The sequence below is a fragment of the Delphinus delphis genome, chromosome 1, assembly GCF_949987515.2.
Source record: "Delphinus delphis chromosome 1, mDelDel1.2, whole genome shotgun sequence".
NCBI lineage: Eukaryota > Metazoa > Chordata > Mammalia > Artiodactyla > Delphinidae > Delphinus > Delphinus delphis.
Genome location: NC_082683.1, coordinates 19967353 through 19986833, shown reverse-complemented (window position 1 = coordinate 19986833; position 19481 = coordinate 19967353). Strand labels below are relative to the sequence as shown.

The 19481-nt window shown below is 47.7% G+C and overlaps 2 protein-coding genes across 4 annotated transcripts in view; both read left to right on the top strand.

The window, feature by feature from the left end:
• Window positions 1–2980: 2980 nt before the first annotated feature.
• PAQR7 (progestin and adipoQ receptor family member 7) lies at window positions 2981–13102 on the top strand. 3 transcript variants are annotated; one of them, XM_060016773.1, is made up of 3 exons: window positions 2981–3094; window positions 6923–7025; window positions 10941–13102. In XM_060016773.1, the coding sequence occupies exon 3, from the start codon at window positions 10962–10964 to the stop codon at window positions 12012–12014; it is 1053 nt and encodes a 350-aa protein (XP_059872756.1). In that variant the 5' UTR covers window positions 2981–3094; window positions 6923–7025; window positions 10941–10961; the 3' UTR covers window positions 12015–13102. The 3 variants fall into 3 exon arrangements, with proteins under 3 accessions (XP_059872756.1, XP_059872777.1, XP_059872766.1); XM_060016783.1 differs by lacking the exon at window positions 2981–3094 and adding an exon at window positions 3121–3198; XM_060016794.1 differs by lacking the exon at window positions 6923–7025 and having other exon boundaries at window positions 2990–3094.
• A 1184-nt stretch (window positions 13103–14286) lies between these two features.
• Window positions 14287–19481, top strand: part of AUNIP (aurora kinase A and ninein interacting protein) — a 37518-nt gene continuing 32323 nt past the window's right edge. Inside the window, exon 1 of the mRNA XM_060016705.1 lies at window positions 14287–14367. Coding sequence (XP_059872688.1) covers window positions 14287–14367 — 81 coding nt within the window. The remainder of the gene's footprint in view (window positions 14368–19481) is intronic.

The window sequence follows — 19481 nt, the reverse complement described above, 5'->3', positions numbered from 1 at the left end:
CAGAGAAGAAAAAGAACTAAAAGGAATACAAATTGGAAAAGAAGAAGGAAAACTGTCACTGTTTGCAGATGACATGATACTATACATAGTGAAACCTAAAGGTGCCACCAGAAAATTTCTAGAGCTAATCAATGAATTTGGTGAAGTTGCAGGATACAAAATTAACACACAGAAATCTCTTGCATTCCTATACACTAACAACAAAAGATCAGAAAGAGAAATTAAGGAAACACTCCCATTCACCATTGCAACAAAAAGAATAAAATACCTAGGAATAAACCTACCTAAGGAGGTAAAAGACCTGTACTCAGAAAAGTATGACACTGATGAAAGAAATCAAAGATGATACAAACAGATGGAGAGATATACCATGTTCTTGGATTGGAAGAATCAATATTGTGAAAATGACTACACTACCCAAAGGAATCTACAGATTCAATGCAATCCCTATCAAATTACCAGTGCCATTTTTTACAGAACTAGAACAAAAAATCTTAAAATTCGTATGGAAACACAAAAGACCCCGAATAGCCAAAGCAGTCTTAAAGGAAAAAAATGGAGCCTGAGGAATCAGACTCCCTGACTTCAGACTATACTACAAAGCTACAGTAATCAAAACAATATATTACTGGCACAAAACAGAAATATAGATCAATGGAATAGGATAGAAAGCCCAGAGATAAACCCATGCACCTATGGTCAACTAACCTATGACAAAGGAGGCAAGGATATACAATGGAGCAAAGAGAGTCTCTTCAATAAGTGGTGCTGGGAAAACTGGACAGCTACATGTAAAAGAACACTCCCTAACACCATACATAAAAATAAACTCAAAATGGATTAGAGACCTAAATGTAAGACTGGACACTATAAAACTCTTAGAGGAAAACATAGGAAGAACACTCTTTGACATAAATCACAGCAAGATCTTTTTTGATCCACCTCCTAGAGTAATGGAAATAAAAACAAAAATAAACAAATGGGACTTAATGAAACTTAAAAGCTTTTGCAAAGCAAAGGAAACTACAAGATGAAAAGACAACCCTCAGAATGGGAGAAAATATTTGCAAACAAATCAACAGACAAAGGATTAATATCCAAAATATATAAACAGCTTATGCAGCTCAATATTAAAAAAACAATCCAATCCAAAAATGGGCAGAAGACCTAAATAGACATTTCTCCAAAGGAGACTTACAGATAGCCAAGAAACACATGAAAAGCTGCTCAACATCACTAATCATTAGAGAAATGTAAATCAAAACTACAATGAGGTATCACCTCACACCAGTTAGAATGGGCATCATCAGAAAATGTACAAACAACAAATGCTGGAGTGGGTGTGGAGAAAAGGGAACCCTCTTGCACTGTTGGTGGGAATGTAAATTGATACAGCCACTATGGAGAACAGTATGGAGATTTCTTAAAAAACTAAAAATAGAATTACCATATGACCCAGCAATCCCACTACTGGACATATACCCAGAGAAAACCATAATTCAAAAAGACACATGCACCCCAAATGTTCATTGCAGCACTATTTACAATATCCAGGTCATGGAAGCAACCTAAATGCCTGTCGACAGATGAATGGATAAAGAAGATGTGGTACACATATACAATGGAATATTACTCAGCCATAAAAAGGAACGAAATTGGATCATTTGTAGAGACATGGATGGATCTAGAGACTGTCATACAGAGTGAAGTAAGTCAGAAAGAGAAAAACAAATATCGTATATTAAGGCATATATGTGGAACCTAGAAAAATGGTACAGATGAACCAGTTTGCAGGGCAGAAATAGAGACACAGATGTAGAGAACAAACGTATGGACACCAAGGCGGGAAAGTGGTGGGGGGGTGGTGTGATGAATTGGGAGATTGGGATTGACATATATACACTAGTATGTATAAAAAAGATAGCTAATAAGAACCTGCTATATAAAAAAAATTAAATTAAATTAAAAAATAAAATAAAAATAAAAAGGAAAAAAACCCCAAAACTGAGTCCAGAGAGAACAAGGAGAAGCCTTGCCCAAAGTCACACGGTGAGTTGGGGTAACACCACCAGGACTTGGATCCTGTCATCAGGTCTGTGCCCCACAGCTGTCTCTCTGAATGGGCTCAGAGCTCCCTGAGGGCAAAGGGGTGTCCCTCCTAGACTGTCTTCTCTCAGCGGTCCATCCATCAGGCTGATGCTTCCAAGAAGGGTTGGGGTGTCTCCCCACTCTGCCTGGTCCAGGTCTTTGTACACCTGAGGAGCTGACACGCCCTGTCATTGTTGGTCCAATATTTACTGAGGGCCTACTATGTGCAGGGATTCCTCACCCTTCAGGTGCTTCCACTCCTGCAGGGAGATGTTACACTAGGAGTAGGAAGGTGTTTCAACGGAAGTCCTAACTCTGTGCCTTAGGCTGGGCATATCAGGCGAAGCTGCCCAAAGAAAGGGCTTTCGGTGGGAACTTAAATAAGTTAGGGGAGCAGAGGTGGTGTGGAGCTCCCCAGGCAGAGAGATGAAGATGGGGAAGGTCAGGTGTGTCCCGACCAGAAGCATCCTGGAGAGGTGGGCTGTGTGGGTTTAAGTGGCTTCAGGGTTGGGCCGCACGCTCTCGCTGGGAAACTCGGGTGCTCCTGCTACAACTTGCCCCCTCCCTCTCAGGTCAGCCAGTTCCAGACTGGGAAGCTTGTGGCCCAAGGCAGCCGGAAGTGGAAACTGCTCAGCTGGAGCGCTTGCTGAGCAACGACGTCTGCTCTCTGGGCCTCCGAGTTCCCATCAGCACGAAAACCACAGGAACTCCCAAGACTGTCGTCACCGGTGTGGGTGACCACTCTCGCCTCCACGTGCAACACGTGTACGCCATTGGGTAGAGGCTGCTGGCGCCCGGCCAGGCGGGCGCGATGGGCGGGCGGCGGCCTAGTCCTGGGCCCGGAGCCCCAAGCGAAGGCCCACTGCCGCCCGCCGCCGCCCCGCCCTCCCCCGGCTCGGGGCGGAGCCTCCGCCTGGCCGCCCCTTTATCTCTGCCCGCTTATAGCCGGGATGCAGAGGGCCGCCGAGGGCCGCCGGGTCGCAGTCGGGCCTCCTTTTGCAACTCGGTACCGGGATGGGGGAAAAGTGGGAGGGACGGGCGGCGGGCAGAGGGGGCTCTCCCCGCGGGGCGGAGCGCGGGGAGCTGTGTGCAGCCGAAACTCGGGGCTAGGTGAGGTGGGGGCACGTGGGGAGGGAGTGGGAGGCTGACAGCGGGGATCAGCTAGAGTGGGGGCGCCACTGAGGAGGGACTGGAGCAGGAAGGAGGAGCGGAGCTGGAGGCCGAGAGTCTCAGGGAGGAGTGGGAGGAGACTGGAGGAGAGGGGCCATCAGAGCCGGAGGGAAGCGCATCTGTGAGGGAGTGAGCAGAGGCGAGAGCTGGCCTGGGAGGGCCGTGGTGTCTTGGAAGAGAATAGGCACGGAGCACGCTCCTTCCACTGAAGGAGGAATCTAGTGAGATTCTGGGGGCAAAAAGGGGCGTGAGTACCTGGAACTGGGTGATGTGAGGGGCTTCCAGTTGGGAAACCGGAAACAGTGGTAAGAGCGCTGCTGGGGCTCAGAGGGGCTCTTGCTCCAAAGCAGCTTAGGTCCCGTGGGAGGAGGAAGCCTCCTTTGGTGTCGGGAGAGCATGAGGTTTCCTCCCACTCAGTGAGGGAAGCACTTGCCTCAAGACTATAGGCTTTGAGGACCTCTAGAGGTTTCCCTGGGGCATGCCACCGGCCCCCCCCTCCCCCTCCACTCCGCCCCAAGCCTGGTGGGAGTGAGAGGTCAGGTCTGGCCAAGGCTGGGGAGTTTAAGAGTTAGATATATTCTCAGGGCCTGGCTGGCTGCTCCTAGGTGGATGTCCCATTAGAGACGGACTCAGCCTCCCATCATGTGGTTTGTGCCACCGCTGAGCCCCTTAGTGAGAGGCTGCTTTTCCCCAGCCTCAGTTTCCCTGCCAAGAGGTCAGTGGTGAAACTGGTCAGTGGTAAAACCCAGGTCCCTTTTCTGTCCCCCTGGGCTGGAAACTAGCTAGTTCACCCAGCCTCTCTGGGCCTGCTTTCCTCCACCAGGTGCTTCCTTTTCCTCAGAACAGTTCTGAGTCTGAGAGCCTAGGAATTCTTTTAAGAGTGATTTATTTCATGCTGATCACACTTTCCAGTACAAATGGAAGCCCAAAGTGCAGTTACAAAAACAAAAGCGTTTTCTGTTCAGTTTTGGAAGACATGGAGGAAACTTTTCTTTAAACACGTTGGGTAGAACTGGGGAATTGGTTTGCATTGAGGGAGGTGACCCAGTTGCTGAGATATCAAGAAGCCAGCCAGGGATGAAAACTTTGCTTGTACAATCTGTGGCCACCCACTGGGTGCCTGGGAGTTGACCACAGCAGTTGAAGGGCAAGAGCACTGGTTTTGGAGTAAGATGTGCTCTGCCATCCTGCCTCGCTCTGGGGCAGTGACAACAGCTTAGCCACAGGTTCAAAGAGTTGCTGAGAGGGAGAGGTGAAATGTGTGTAAAAGTTCTTTGTAAACAGCAAGCTACTGTAAATTATTAATGTTAGTGCCTAGTCTTATTTTTTATTTTTTTTAATTTTTGCGGTACGCGGGCCTCTCACTGTTGTGGCCGCTCCCGTTGCGGAGCACAGGCTCCGGACGCGCAGGCTCAGCGGCCATGGCTCACGGGCCTAGCCGCTCCGCGGCATGTGGGATCTTCCCGGACCGGGGCACGAACCCGCGTCCCCTGCATCGGCAGGTGGACTCTCAACCACTGCGCCACCAGGGAAGCCCAGTGCCTAGTCTTATTAATAATATTTCAGGCTCTGCCATATTGTGTCATCCTTGTCAGGACCCCTCAAGAGGGTTTACCTCTGACAGCCCCATTGTTAACACTGGTCTGGCTTTTTTGTTATTTTTATCTAATGAGGTTAAACTTTGCCTTTCATGGCAAGATAAAGTTGTCTTTAAGGGAGTTCCTGAAACATCAGGGCCCAGAGAAGCAACAATGAATATTTTGCATGCCAGGAAGGAGGCAAAAGAGGAAGTAGAATTATAATCAAATGATACTTAAAAGAGTTAGGTGCTATTTAGTTAGGCTGTTAAGCTCCAAATGGACAGGGTATTAATACCCTTAGGGGTTACCCTTAGCTGTTAATTAGCTGGACTATTAGTTCTATGAGGGCGGTGTTTTAACTGCTTTTTTCACTGCAGAAGCTTCAGCTCTTGACACACAGTAAGCCTAAAACAAATATTGCTGGAATGTCTCAGGCGCTGAAGGGCCCTTTGAAGTCATTGGTGAATTTACTCTGTCCTTTGACATTTGGAGAAACAGGGCCAAGCGCGGAAGGGACTTGTCCAGGGTCACACTGGGATTGAGTGGCTGAGTCAGGACTAGAATCCAACAAAGATAGTGGAGCCCATGCTGTGCCAGAGCCAACACCTAGCTAGCATCTGTGACTTTGTTTTGCTTGAGGTAGCTATTATTATCCTCCGATTTCAAATGAAGAAACAGGCCCAGAGAGGTAAAGGGACTTTAGCAAAGTCACACAGCTGGTAAGTTCCAGACCTGAAATCCCATCCTCACATAAAAATGGGGACCTGGGTTCTCTTGAAATATCTGCCCGAGGTGAGAGGTAGGTGCCCTCCCTGGGGGGAGCAGCTCTCTCCAGTTCTGCGTGGTTACCACCTGGGTGGCTTCTCTCTGGGCTGGATTTTCCCGGGCCCAAGGGCATTTCATTTGTGTGGGTGAGCCCTGTCAGGGCAGGGAGCCTGTCTGCCTCGTTCACCATGTGCCCCTGCCTTGTGCCTGGCATATAGTAAACACTGAGTAAAATCTGTGGGATGGGTATAACCCAGGGCTCTCCCACTCCAAAGCCTATTCATTACCCCATCCCCACAACTTGGTCTGCTGTTTTGCCCCCAGAGGTATCAGGGGGAGACCAGGAGGAACTAGGGGTGGCAAGCCTTGGTTGAGGAAGGAGGTGAGGAGGTTGACCTTGAGTTTAGAAAAGGGGAATGTGAATTGGGAGGGCTGGGGAGTTAGGAGAAGAGAGGAGGAAGGTGCTGCTCAGATTGACAGAATTCCCACCTGGGCCCTGGAGATCCCAGTTCTGAAGTTCAGCCAACCCAGGAGCCTCCCAAACCTGCAAGACATGCCCCAACCAGGCCACAGGCCTTCTGCATTACCTGCTAGCACAGTCTACCCCCTCTACCCTCCTGCTCTGGGATGGGGCTCCTGGGGCTGCTGAGCTTGAGGCCCTTTTCTCTGGGGATTTCACTTCCCAGCCACTTCTCTTGGGTCAGTGGGCAAGTGCAAATCTTCAGAGCCCTGTGAATCCAGGGAGGTTACTCTGAATGGTCTTTGCTGAGAACACTTTAATTATTAAACTCCAACCAAATTCCCTTGGTCCCTAAATGCATCCTCAGAGAAGGGTAAAGATCTAAAGAGACAGTTAACTTTCTAAGGCCTCCAAACCCAGTGGAACCAGCTATCAAGGGCTAAAAGAGGACCGAGTTTTTTAAGAGAACCCCAAGTAAATTTTTCAAGCTGGGAATATTTTAAATACTAATACTCAGGCTGGGGATATTTCAAATACTACTACTCTTAATAATAATAATTACTACTACTATTAGTAATTAATACTAATAATAGGAATCATTTATTGAATCCCTAAACAGTGCTAAAACTGTTCTCATAAATTTAATCTTTGTAGCAATCTATGAGGTAGATAATATAATTCTTATGTGGGAGCTGAGGATCAGAGAAGGTGAGACACTTGTCTTAGGTCACACAGCTAGTATATTATGGAATCAGGAGTCAAACCTGGTTTGTCCAAATCTGAAGTCCATCTCCTTCACGAGCCTTTATAGTGTCTCTTTTCTCCTTGGTTCCTAACTTCCTTTCATTGTGATTCCCAGTGAGTAGAGGACAGAAGCCAGTCAAGTTTGCCTCACATCCATGAACCAGGCCCTGGACACCTGGTCTCAGCCTAGCTTTGCCCGCCTTGCTGTGTGATCTTGGGTAAGTCACAACATTTCAGCTAGCCCTCGGTTTCCCCAAATGTTTCATGCCAAGGTTAACCACGAGCTTCCTTCTGCAGCTGAGGCCTGGCTAGGGATGCAGAGTTTAGCCTGGATTTGACCAACGTGGGAGTGGTGATCGGGGGAGGGGAGAGGGTGGAGGTTGTCTTTAGCCCCACCCTCTGGTGACATCACACAAGACCCCTATAGTCCCTGGAAGCCCCACCCCTGTAGACCCTCACCTGTGGAAGTGACACCCAGTGCTTGGCATCTGGCGAATTTGCCCTGTTCCACAGCAGAAGTCATCAGCCCCTGGGTTCAAGAGAAATCCTTAGGTAACCAGTGCAATTAGGGAGACTTGGAGGGGGGCCATGGAGGTGTACTGGATTGGGGTGGGATGCCTGGAACAGCCAGGTTCTGGCAGCCTGGTGGGCAAACTACTCAAAGGATGCCCTGAGGGTGCCCTCTGAATACTCACCCTCATCCTTCTGGCTCTTGCTAGACTCCTGCCCCTGCTTCTTTCCCCTGGATCCAGTGCCCCTTTCCATGGAGTCAGGAGATGGGAACTAACTCTGAAAATAGAGCTAGTCAAATGGAATGGGGCCACTGGTCTAAAGGTCTAAAGGAAATAGGGCAACTTGACCTCTGTCATCCCAGTATGCAGCCTCTGGGTTCTGTGCTTAGGGCCCACTGTGTCTGGGGGAGGGGAAGGGCTGCGAGTGAGCTATTGCCCACCTGAGGAGGTAGCTGTGAGCCAGGGCTTCATTGGTGCAGAGAGAGTGGGTAGCTGGCAACTGGGTGAGTCTGAGGTCCCTGGATGCAAGTCAGTTGCCAGAAGCCTAAGGAAATAATTTATGGGAAAGGACCTGGTTGCCTGCTTTAGACCAGTGTTTTCCAAAGTAGTTCTTTGGGATGCAGTTAGGTGTGACAAGAAGCAGGGCAGCAGGAGTGGCTGAGAGTATCTGTGCTTTGCAGTCGGGGAGCTGGGTCCGGATCCTGGCTCCATTTCTCTCTCTCCCTCTCCTTCTCTCTGTATGGCCTTGGCTAAGGAGCTCCCAACCTCTCTGAATTTCACTCAACAACAAAATGGGCATAGTAATACCTACCTTACAGGCTAGTTATGAGAATTAATTGCAACAAGGCTATGAAGAGTGAGCATATAGTAAACACTTACTACATTTCAGCTAGCTTTATAATATAATCATTACTGGGAAAGGAATCCTTGGTCATGTAAGCTTGGCAAATGTAGGTTCAACAAAGTGAAGCAGCCTTCTTTGGTCAGACCTTCTCCGAGCCTTTAATATGCTGTTATTACTTGGGAAGTTCTAAGAGTGGGATGTGGAGCATCGGACTGGACTTGACAGATCACAGGGACTCAGGAACTAAGGCACCATCGAATGTCATCATTCCCTTGTCTTTGCCCTCATGGTGGAATGGAAACGTGGCTGGATTGGGCAACTCTGGGGAAGGGCTTGCTGTCTCTGGGCTCTTGTTTTCTCAATGTAAAACAAAAGAGCTGCGAGATGCTTTCAGAGGCCTTTTCTGGTCCCCTGAAGTTCTGAGTTGGGAAGACAAAGTTGTAGACAAGGGTAAAGGCCAGACTGTTGAGGCTAAAGCCCTGTCTCTTGGGGAGGAGAAGAAATCCAGTGCTGGCTCCTCAACCAGGGGAGTCCTTATGCTCTGGACAGAAGTGGCCCCACTAATGAGTTCATCAGCAAGGTCTTCTTCCTAAACCTGCCAGGCTGTCTGGGAATAGAAAGTAGTGGTGTAATGACATTTAATTCTTTCCTCCCTACCAGATGAGGAAAGGCCAGAGAGCAGAGCTGACTCCAGAATGTAATGCAGGAGGAGCTCAGGGATGCAAATCAGGCTCGGGGTGTGGAGGTGTGTGGGCTGGGGGCTTGTCTTGATGTTGCCTTTGCATAGCAAGCACATTGCATTTACTTGGACCATGTGCGAATTATTGGGTGGCTTTGGGGGTGATCACGGTGCTGCTGGTGGCGGGGAACTTGAGTGCAGATCTTCTTGCCTCTTAGAATGACTGGTGCAAAGGAAGTTGCAATAAATATCTGATGAATGATGGACAGAGTACATCTGGCTGCTGAGTCCAATAAGCTTCTTGGGGGAGAATATGAGGGAGGGGAGTTGTCTGTCTAGCTAGTTGTCTGGCTAGTTTTTCAACAGATATTTGATTTAATGAATGAAACAGTGGATAATGATAAGCCTGAATTAAGCAATTGGTACCAGGCAAAAGCAGTATATAATTATGAAATGATTAATAGTACTTGCCACCTTGTTTTGCAAAGGGCAGTTTAAGGAAGTGGTTAAGATTGCAAACTGAGTTTATATCATGCCTCTGCCACTTCCTAGGCAGGGTACTTAACTTCTCTGTGCCTCAGTTTCCTTATATGAAAAATGGGCATAATGATAATACCTATCTGATAGGGTGCTATGATGCTTAAATGAGTCAAATATGCATAAAGTGCTTAAGACACGGACACATAGCACATGCTGTGTAAGCATTTGCTATGCTTTGTTTTCCTCTCTGTTACCTCTACCATATCATGAAGTTCCTGAAGGCAGGGATCAAATTCTTTTCCACTCTCCTGCCCACCCCCACCTTTGGGACCCAGCACAGGACATGAAGCAGAGAAGGGGCTCAGTAAGTGTTTGCTAAATGAATGAATGTGTTTTAAATGCTAAATTGTATAACCCATTATAGATCTCCCACAGGGAGAAGTAAGGGGGCATTAAGGAAGTCCCCCGGAGGTGACAGCTTGTACTGGTTTTAAAGGATTTCAGTAGAGGGAAAGGAAGTTGGCACAGGGTCTGACATTTGGGTTAGGTGGGAAATGAGGGTGGGAGCAGGTCATGGGGTCTTGAATGCCAGGTGAGGGGTTAGATTGGATTTATTTGCAATTAGCAATGGTGGAAGGGCTGGAGGGGGGAACTTTTGAGTGAGGGTGTGGCTGAGGGTAAGGGCTGTTTTTATAGGATTAGTTGTTACTAGGGTCTTTTGGGAAAAAAGTGGCTTTTCGAGTTGGGCCTTGAAGGCTATGAAGTATTATCAGGATGCTATTATGTTGTTTTTTCATTCAACAAACATTGAGCACCAGCTACCTGCTAAGCACCAGGGGTTCACAAAATAATAAGACAAACTGCCTACCCTGGAGGAGCTCACATTAACAATTTAATGCCCGTGAGAAGTATTATAATGGTCAAAGGATTGTAGGCACTCAAGTTAGAGGGATCATCATCGGAGGACCTCCAGGGAAAGTGTCACAGAAGAAATGGGTTTTGAGGGATGAATAAGAGTTTGCCAGATGGGCAAGATGAGGTAAATGGCTCAGATGGAGGGAACAGCTTGTGCAGAGCTATAGACATGTGAAACAGCAGGCCCACGGTTTTGATGAGGCTGTCGCTGGATGTGAAATGCACTGTGGTTGAGTAATAAGGCTAGGAAAGGTAGTAGGGACCAGATCATGTAGGGTGATGGAGGGTCAATGGCAGACCCTGGCCACTCCGAAGGAATTAAAGGTAGAGGCAGCAGGTCTGTTAGCAAGGTCATTGTCAGGTAAACGCTGATGGCAACATGAACACAGGAGAAAACAATGAGGGTTGCTGTATAGAGCCTGGACTGGAAAGAGGTAGGATGACATAGTGAGCCTCTTTAACACATGCCTCAAACATTTACTGAACACCTACTATGTGCCAGGCACTGTTCTAGGCACTCGAGATACAATAGGGAGAAGAACAATCATGAGTCAGAGCTGAGCTCTCCCTTAGGACAACTCCCCTCCTCTTAAACTCAGTGTAGGGATAAGGGGGTGGGGAAGAGCACAGCCCCCAGCTGCTGCTCATGGGGCAGGAGGGTGAGGACACCAGCCCCCTAACCTTGCTCGGGCCTCTCTCCCAGCTCCTCGCCACGCCCACAGCCATGGCCACAATGGTGGCCCAGAAGCTCAGCCACCTCCTGCCCAGTTTGCGGCAGGTCCACCAGATGCCTCGGCCGTCTGTGCAGCCAGAGCCTGTGTTCACGGTGGACCGAGCCGAGGTGCCGCCCATCTTCTGGAAGCCATACATCTATGTGGGCTACCGGCCGCTGCATAGGACCTGGCGCTTCTACTTCCGCACACTGTTCCAGCAGCACAACGAGGCGGTGAATGTCTGGACCCACCTGCTGGCGGCCCTGGTGCTGCTGCTGCGGCTGGCCATCTTTGTGGGGACCGTGGACTTCCGGGGAGACCTGCACGCCCTGCCCCTCTTCATCATTGTTCTTGCCTCCATCACCTACCTCTCCCTCAGTGCCTTGGCTCACCTCCTGCAGGCCAAGTCCGAGTTCTGGCATTACAGCTTCTTCTTCCTGGACTACGTGGGTGTGGCTGTGTACCAGTTTGGCAGTGCCCTGGCACACTTCTACTATGCCATTGAGCCCGCCTGGCATGCCCAGGTGCAGACCTTTTACCTGCCCATGGCTGCCTTTCTCGCCTGGCTTTCCTGCGCTGGCTCCTGCTACAACAAGTACATCCAGAAGCCCGGCCTGCTGGGCCGCACTTGCCAGGAGGTGCCTTCGGCACTGGCCTACGCACTGGACATCAGCCCCGTGGTGCACCGCATCCTCGTGTCCCCCAACCCTGCCACGGACGACCCGGCTCTTCTCTACCACAAATGCCAGGTGGTCTTCTTTCTGCTGGCGGCCACTTTCTTCTCTGCCTTCGTGCCTGAGCGCTGGTTCCCTGGCAGCTGCCATGTCTTTGGGCAGGGCCACCAGCTCTTCCATGTCTTCTTGGTACTGTGCACGCTGGCTCAGCTGGAGGCCGTGGCGCTGGACTACGAGGCCCGGCGGCCCATCTATGAGCCTTTGCACACCCGCTGGCCCCACAACTTCTCCGGCCTCTTCTTGCTTACTGTAGGCAGCAGCATCCTCACTGCATTCCTTCTGAGCCAGCTGGTACGGCGCAAACTCAGTCTCGATCGGAAGACCCAGTGAAGGGGGGTGGCAGCTTTTAGGGAGGGAGGTATAGTGGGGGCCCAAGGGTCTGGGCTTGGCTCCAGATGGGAACAAGGCCTGATAAAATTGCTTCTGTCTGGCCCGCAGTGACTTCTCTGTGCACGCCTCAGCTGCCAAGGGGGGGCACTGGCCAGTCCTTGGATTTGAGGATTGGCTGGAGCTGCTGGGGTCCACTTCAGGGCCTGCCCCAGCTCCCTGCCCTGCGAGAGGGAAAGAGAGAGATGTGGGGCACCCTGGTTTGCCTCCCCCCATTGCCTCTCACTTAGGGGTGAGGATGGAGGATCAGCTGGGGCCAAGACCCTGGCCTGGGCCTTCCAGATTATCTCTGAGGGGTTGAAGTTGGGATTTAGGTCAGAGTCAAATCTGAGCTGAGAGATAGAGGAAGCGTCAGCAACTGCCCTCTACCCAGATTTCACTGGTGGTTAGGGAAAGGGCAGGCCCAAAATATGTGCAGGATCTTACCATTCTTGAACCCCAGCCTGAAGTTTTGGTGCTGCAGAGAGCCCCCAAAGATAGAAGATTGTGCCAGGCAGAAATGGATCCCATCCAGTGCCCCATGCCTCTTCAGCCACTATCCCAGACAGTGAGCCCTGACCCTCCTACCTCTGGCCTCTACGTCCCACACATCCTGTTCCCAGTGTCTTTCCTGGTTCCCTTGTTCATGATTCAGTGTTTATCCATTCAGTGTTTCTTGGGCCTCTGCTCAGAGGCAGGCCACTGACTGGGCTCCGTGGATCAATGCAGGATGGTAAAGGCTTTAATATCGGAATGAACTGTCAGGGGAAGCACTGAGGAGGGAATAATTAGTGTTGCCTGGGATCCTCAGGGTCTTGGGTTGGGGAGGGTGAATAGGAGTTTACAGATGGAGAAGAGGAAGGGCATTCCAGGTAGAGGGAAAAACCTGTCCAAAGGCCAAGAGGTATGGAAGAAGGAGTTCACTGCGGCTGGAATTAGGAGTGGTCTGGACTCTCGTGTCCTGGATACAATAAAGTGACTGTGATAAGAGCTGCCTCTTTGCTTTTTGTCTCCTATCCTAGAGAGGGAGCCCTGGTGCCCCTTGAATCTGTTCACTGTGTTGGAGGAGGTTTTCATGGGGAGGCTGGAGGTGGGCATAGGGAGGAGGGGACAGATCCTGTCTTATCTTTGCCTGGGGGTGGGGTTGGGGTCTTATTCACTATATATGTGAACTTTTTTTTTTGGTAGGAAAGGTGGGGCAGTTTTATTACTAAATAAGTTTTAGAAGTTAAAAGAATGTGTTTTAAAATACATGATTTGACAAAGATTTCACTTTTTGGTTTTTCAATCAAGGAAGATCTTATATGTTAACTTTTATGATATTGTTATATGTTAATGTTTACAGTGTTGCCTTTTCCACAGTACATAAGCAATGTATGGTAATATATGTACAGTGAAGGAAAATTAGGAAGTACAGGTAAGAAAAGCAAAAAAACCCCTGAATGAATAAGAAATGTCACTCCACTGCTAAAATATCCTGTTATACATATAGTACATCTATGGAGATTGTGGTTATGGTTGCCAGCATTTCTGCATCTCTGAGGGGCTCTCAGAATTTACAAAGTACTTTCACAAACCTTATTTGATCCTCTTTAAAATCCAAGGCCACACAGTAAGCGAGAAAAGCAATACTGAAAGCTAATTCTTGACTGCAAATTTTTAGTTTTATTCCACTTAATGTTTTCTAAATCTTCTCCCATGAGGTTTCATAGTTATACTTAGCTTTTTGTTTCTTGTTTTGAATTACAAAAGTAATCCATTTAAGGTAGCACTGAGGACCCCAGCTTGGCAGTTGGCGGATCAGCACCTCCTCTCCTCTTCCTTTTGAGATGTTCCTGAGGATTCAGCGATAAGACAAGGAAAACCCTGAGCCCTGATAGTTATCAGTAAGAAAGTGCAACTAACTCAGCAAAAAGAAAATGTGCATTCCTTGTGCAGTGTCGCGAACGCGTTCACACAGCACAGTTCTGGAATACAACTTCTGAATGAGAAAACCAGCAAGAACGTGGCCTTGGTAACATTAAGGGGTCAGGCTGGCAGGGTTTAGGGAAGGGGCGGGGCTTGGGCCGGGGCGGAGCTGACGCTGGGGGCGGTGCCTGAGCGGGGGCGGCCGCGGCGTAGCTCCGCTCCCAGCGTTGGCGCGAGATTCGAACGTCGGCGGAGTCAGTTATGGCGGTTCCCTGAGGCGGCCGGACCCCCACTCCGTTATCCCGTAGTCTTAGTCTCCTCAGCGGCCATGAGGCGCAGAGGCCCGAAGGAGGAGGAGGCCTGCGGCGTGTGGCTGGACGCGGCGGCGCTGAAGAGGCGGAAAACGCAGGTAGGGCGTTGAGGCGAGAGAGGGTGTTGGGGGAGGGGTTAGAGGCCCGGAGGTGTGAGAAGTGAGGAGTTTGGGAGGATCTGGATGTGATGTGGAGATAGACTCGGGGACCGAGAGTGAATAGCTTTGGCTATTCATGGGAGAGAGGGGCTGGAGTCTGAAGAAGGTTGAAAAATGGGGTTTGGGAAGGGTGGAGAGAAAATGGGGGCGGAAGGCAGGCAGGCTGGCGGGGGGTGGTGGGTGGGGTGTGTGTGGAGAGACCGGGGCAGCGAGGTTTCGAGGTGAGGGAAGAGGGTGGAGAGAAAATTTGCTCCGAGGAGCGTAATGCAGCAGACCCCTTAACTCGGAGTCCCTTCAAGACGGTAGCAGAGGCTGAAATACGGAGGGGTGGGTGCATGTGCAAACTTCGGAAGTTCTCGCCCCGAGGTCCGTTTCTTCCCTACTTGTCAGGTTGCCGGCCATCTACCTGCCCAGAGCATGTAACTTTAGGGGAAAAAGAAGAAGAGACGGGGAGGGGAGCTGGCCTAATATTTATTAAGCATCCGCTGGGTGCCACATACTGTATTAAGTATTTAATATGTGGAAACTGAGGTGAGGTAGTGAACCCGGGTTCACCCAACTAGGAGAACTGGAAAGCCCACCCAGGTTTGGCACATGCGCAAGATTCTCTGTTAGTCATTACAAAGAAACAAAAGTATGGGATAATAATAGTTAATGTTTATTGAGCATTTTAAGCTGGACACTGTGCTGGAATTTGTTGAGTTATCTTATTTGGTGGAATTCTATGTAGTAGTAATATAGTGATACCCATTTTACACATGAAAAACAGGCTCAAAGCAGACAGTAACGGCAGAGTTCTTGCTCTTAAGTTGCTTACAGTCTTGTGGGGAAGAAAAGATGTACAGATAATAGCAATATGTAATTTATTGATTACTTTCTATGTGTCAGGCACTTTGCTGGGACGTTACATGCCTTATCAGTGGCAGGTACTCAAAATTCAATGAAGTAGGTACTGTCATTATCTCTGTTTTATATTTTTCATATATATTTGGTCTTTGTCTTTGGTTCTTGGCTCACAGCTCCTAAAACCCTTGGAATTTCCTGTGTTATGAGTGATAATGGTGTCTTTTATATTTAATGAGGTGACTTTTGGAAAGCCCTTAGGTAACCTAAGGATGGGCTGGTTGCCAGGAAAGCCATCCACGTGATTAGAGGGTTGGAACTTTCACTCCCTCCATTCCCCTACCTCTAAGGAGAGAAGGGCTGGAGATTGAATTCAGTTGCCAATGGCCATTGCCTAAATCAATCATGTCTATGTAATAAAGCCTCCATTAAAAACCCAAATGGACAGGGTTCAGAGAGTTTCCAGGTTGGTGAACATGTGGAGGTGCAGGGAGAGTGGCGCGCCTGGAGAGGGCATGGAAGCCCCGTACCCCTTCCCACATACCTTGCCCTATGCGTCTCTTCTATCTGGCTGTTCCTGAGTTATATCCTTTTATAATAAACCGGTGATCTAGCAAGTAAAATGTTCCTGTGAGCCACTCTAGCAGTTGAACCTAAGGAGGGGGTTGTGGGGACCTCTGATCTATAGCCAGCTGGTCAGAAGTATAGTTAATAACCTGGATTTGGGATTGGCATCCTGAGTAGGAGGGGGTTGTTGGAACCCTGAATCTATAGCCAATTGGTCAGAAGCACAGATAATAGATAGATAGATAGATAAATAAATATATGGATGTATTTCCCCCACAAATGAGATTATATCAGACAGTTTGTTCTGCTACTCACCTTTCACTAAATATATGATGGAGCACTTTCCATGTGAGACATACGGGTTTTAGTATGGGTTTTTAAAAAGACCATTTTGGGACGTCCCAGGTGGTCCAGTGGCTAAGGCTCAGCGCTCCCAATGCAGAGGGCCTGGAGGTAAAAAGATTTAGGGCTTCCCTGGTGGCGCAGTGGTTGAGAGTCCACCTGCCAATGCAGGGGACACGGGTTCGTGCCCCGGTCCGGGAGGATCCCACATGCCGTGGAGTGGCTGGGCCCGTGAGCCATGGCTGCTGGGCCTGCGCGTCCGGAGCCTGTGCTCTGCAACGGGAGAGGCCACAACAGTGAGAGGCCCGCGTACCGCAAAAAAAAAAAAAGATTTACCATTTGATTTGTATATTTGCTGTCTCTTAAGTGTATTATATTTAAAATGTCATTATAACTTAGAAAATAATTTCTGTTTCTTCTTCATCTATGATGCAGTTTAGTTCCCTACCCTTGAGATATGTAGCAGAGAAGGAGAAGTGGACATAACTAAGAGGGAGACGGAAATGCAAAGATATCAGAAATCTTGGCTGAGTCATCAGTGGTTTCTCCGCCAGCCTTGGAGGAGCACTGAATGCCACTCTGACATTCTGCAACTTTATTAACTTTCAGTCCATCAGCAAATGCTATGGACTGTGCCTTCAAATGTATTTAGAATGTCATCCTTTCCTACTGTTTCTACTGCTGCCACCTGAGCCAGAGTGACCCTTTGCTCACTGTTAAGTTTAAAACCATCTAGTGGTTTCTTACCTTCTAGTAAAAACCAAAATCTTTTTAATACCCATAAGACACCATCTGGTCTTGTGTGCCCTCTTATGCCTTTTAGACCTCATCTACTCTTCGCTCTGCCTCTGCTCCAACCATACTGGCCTTGCTGTCTTTCAAGGCAAGTACATCTGTGCTTGGGACTTTTATATACTTGTGCCTGAAGTGCAAAGGGATTAGAGAGCCACATTTCTCTGCTCCTTCATTTGTTCAAATGTGAACTTAACTGAGTTTTTTCTTAACCATCCTTTCCCTTATCCTCTACTCTCCATACTTCTAACTACCTTAATCTTGCTTTGTTTTTCTCCATAGCACTTTTCACCATCAGACATATTATATGCTGCATATTTACTTTTTCATTTATTGTCTTTCTTCCCCTACTAGAATGAAAGTTCCATTAGGCAATCCTTCAGAAACTTTCTGGCATGTAATAGGTGCTCAGTAAATATTTATTGAATGAGCAAATGAGTGAATGGGTTAATCTCTCTGGTGGGCTTGGCTTTCAGAAATGCAAATGGAATGGAGCAGTGGGTGGCAGCTGGAAGGACTTTGAAGGGAATGCTAGTGAAAGCTTGAAGAGCTTTTAAAGAACTGTTTCTAGAAGTCTGATGACCTTTGAGGAGGCTGTGGGTGAGGGTTTAAAGGAAAGTGAGAAAAATCTTGGAAACTGGTTACGTGTTGACAAAGTTTAGCAACATTGTTGGCTGTAGTAAAGTGGAAGGTAGAAAATGTACCTAATGAACTGGATGATGTAGCCAAGGAGATTTCCAGGCAGAGTGTTAAATGTGCTAGCTGGGTTTTTTTTTTGGCTGGTTATAGCAGAAAGCTAGAGGAGAGAGAGAAGCTGAAGGAAGGTCTGTTAAAAAGAAGCATAGCCTAGCTGGTTTTTGAAAATTCCCAGCCTCTCCAGGCAGCACACAGTGGCATTTATTTATTTAGTTAGTTACTTATATTAAACTAAAAAAAATTGTAGTTGCTGTACAATATTATATAAGTTAAAGGTGTACAATATAGTGATTCACAGTTTTTAAAGGTTATACTTCATTTATAGTTATAAAATACTGGCTATATTCCCTTTGTTGTACAATATATCCTTGTAGCTTATTTTATTTTGTTTATTTATTTTTTAATAGATCTTTATTGGAGTATAATTGCTTCACAATACTGTGTTTGTTTCTGTTGTACACCAAAGTGAATCAGCCATATGCATACATATGTCCCCATATCCCCTCCCTCTTGAGCCTCCCTCCCATCCTCCCTACCCCACCCATCTAGGTCATTGCAAAGCACAGAGTTGATCTCCCTGTGCTATGCTGCTATTCCCACTAGCTAACTATTTTACATTCAGTAGTGTATATATGTCAATGCTACTCTCACTTTGCCCCAGCTTCCCCCTCCCACCCCATGTCCTCAGGTCTATTCTCTGTGTCTACATCTTTATTCCTGCTCTGCAACTAGGTTCATCAGTACCATTTTTTTCTTTTTTTTTTAGATTCCATATATATGTGTAAGAATACGGTATTTTTCTCTTTCTGACTTACTTCACTCTGTATGACAGACTCTAGGTCCATCCACCTCACTACAAATAACTCCATTTTGTTTCTTTTTATGGCTGAGTAATATTTCATTATATATATGTGCCACATCTTCTTTATCCATTCATCTGTCGATGGACACTTAGGTTGGTGCCATGTCCTGGCTGTTGTAAGTAGTGCTGCAGTGAACATTGTGGTACATGTCTCTCTTTTTAAAATTTATTTATTTTTGGCTGCTTTGGGTCTTTGTTGCTGTGCGTGAGCTTTCTCTAGTTGCAGTGAGCGGGGGCTACTCTTTATTGCAGTGTGTGGGCTTCTCATTGCGGTGGCTTCTCTTTGTTGTGGAGCACGAGCTTTAGGCGTGTAGGCTTCAGTAGCTGTGGCATGTGGGCTCAGTAGTTGTGGCTCACGGGCTCAAGAGCACAGGCTCAGTAGTTGTGGCACACTGATTTAGTTGCTCCGCGACATGTGGGATCTTCCTGGACTGGGGCACAAACCTGCATCCCCTGCATCGACAGGCAGACTCTCAACCACTGCGCCACCGGAGAAGCCCTGTTTCTAGATTTTTGATAATAGCCATCATGACTGGCGTGAGGTGATACCTCATTGTAGTTTTGATATGCATTTCTCTAATAATTAGTGATGTTGAGCATCTTTTCATGTGCCTCTTGGCCATCTGTATGTCTTCCTTGGTGAAATGTCTATTTAGGTCTTCTGCCCATTTTTTAATTGGATTGTTTTGTTTTTTTGATATTGAGCTCCATGAGCTGTTTGTATATTTTGGAAATTAATCCTTTGTCCATTGTTTCATTTGCAAATATTTTCTCCCATTCTGAGAGTTGTCTTTTTGTCTTGTTTATGGTTTCCTTTGCTGTGCAAAAGCTTTTAAGTTTGATTAAGTCCCATTTGTTTATTTTGGGTTTTATTTCCGTTACTCTAGAAGGTGGGTCAAAAAAGCTCTTGCTGTGGTTTATGTCAAAGAGTGTTTTTCCTGTGTTTTCCTCT

What these genes read in the sequence shown, in the direction of transcription:
- PAQR7 (XM_060016773.1), top strand. Translation starts at nt 10,962, where the DNA reads ATGGCCACAATGGTGGCCCAGAAGCTCAGCCACCTCCTGCCCAGTTTG.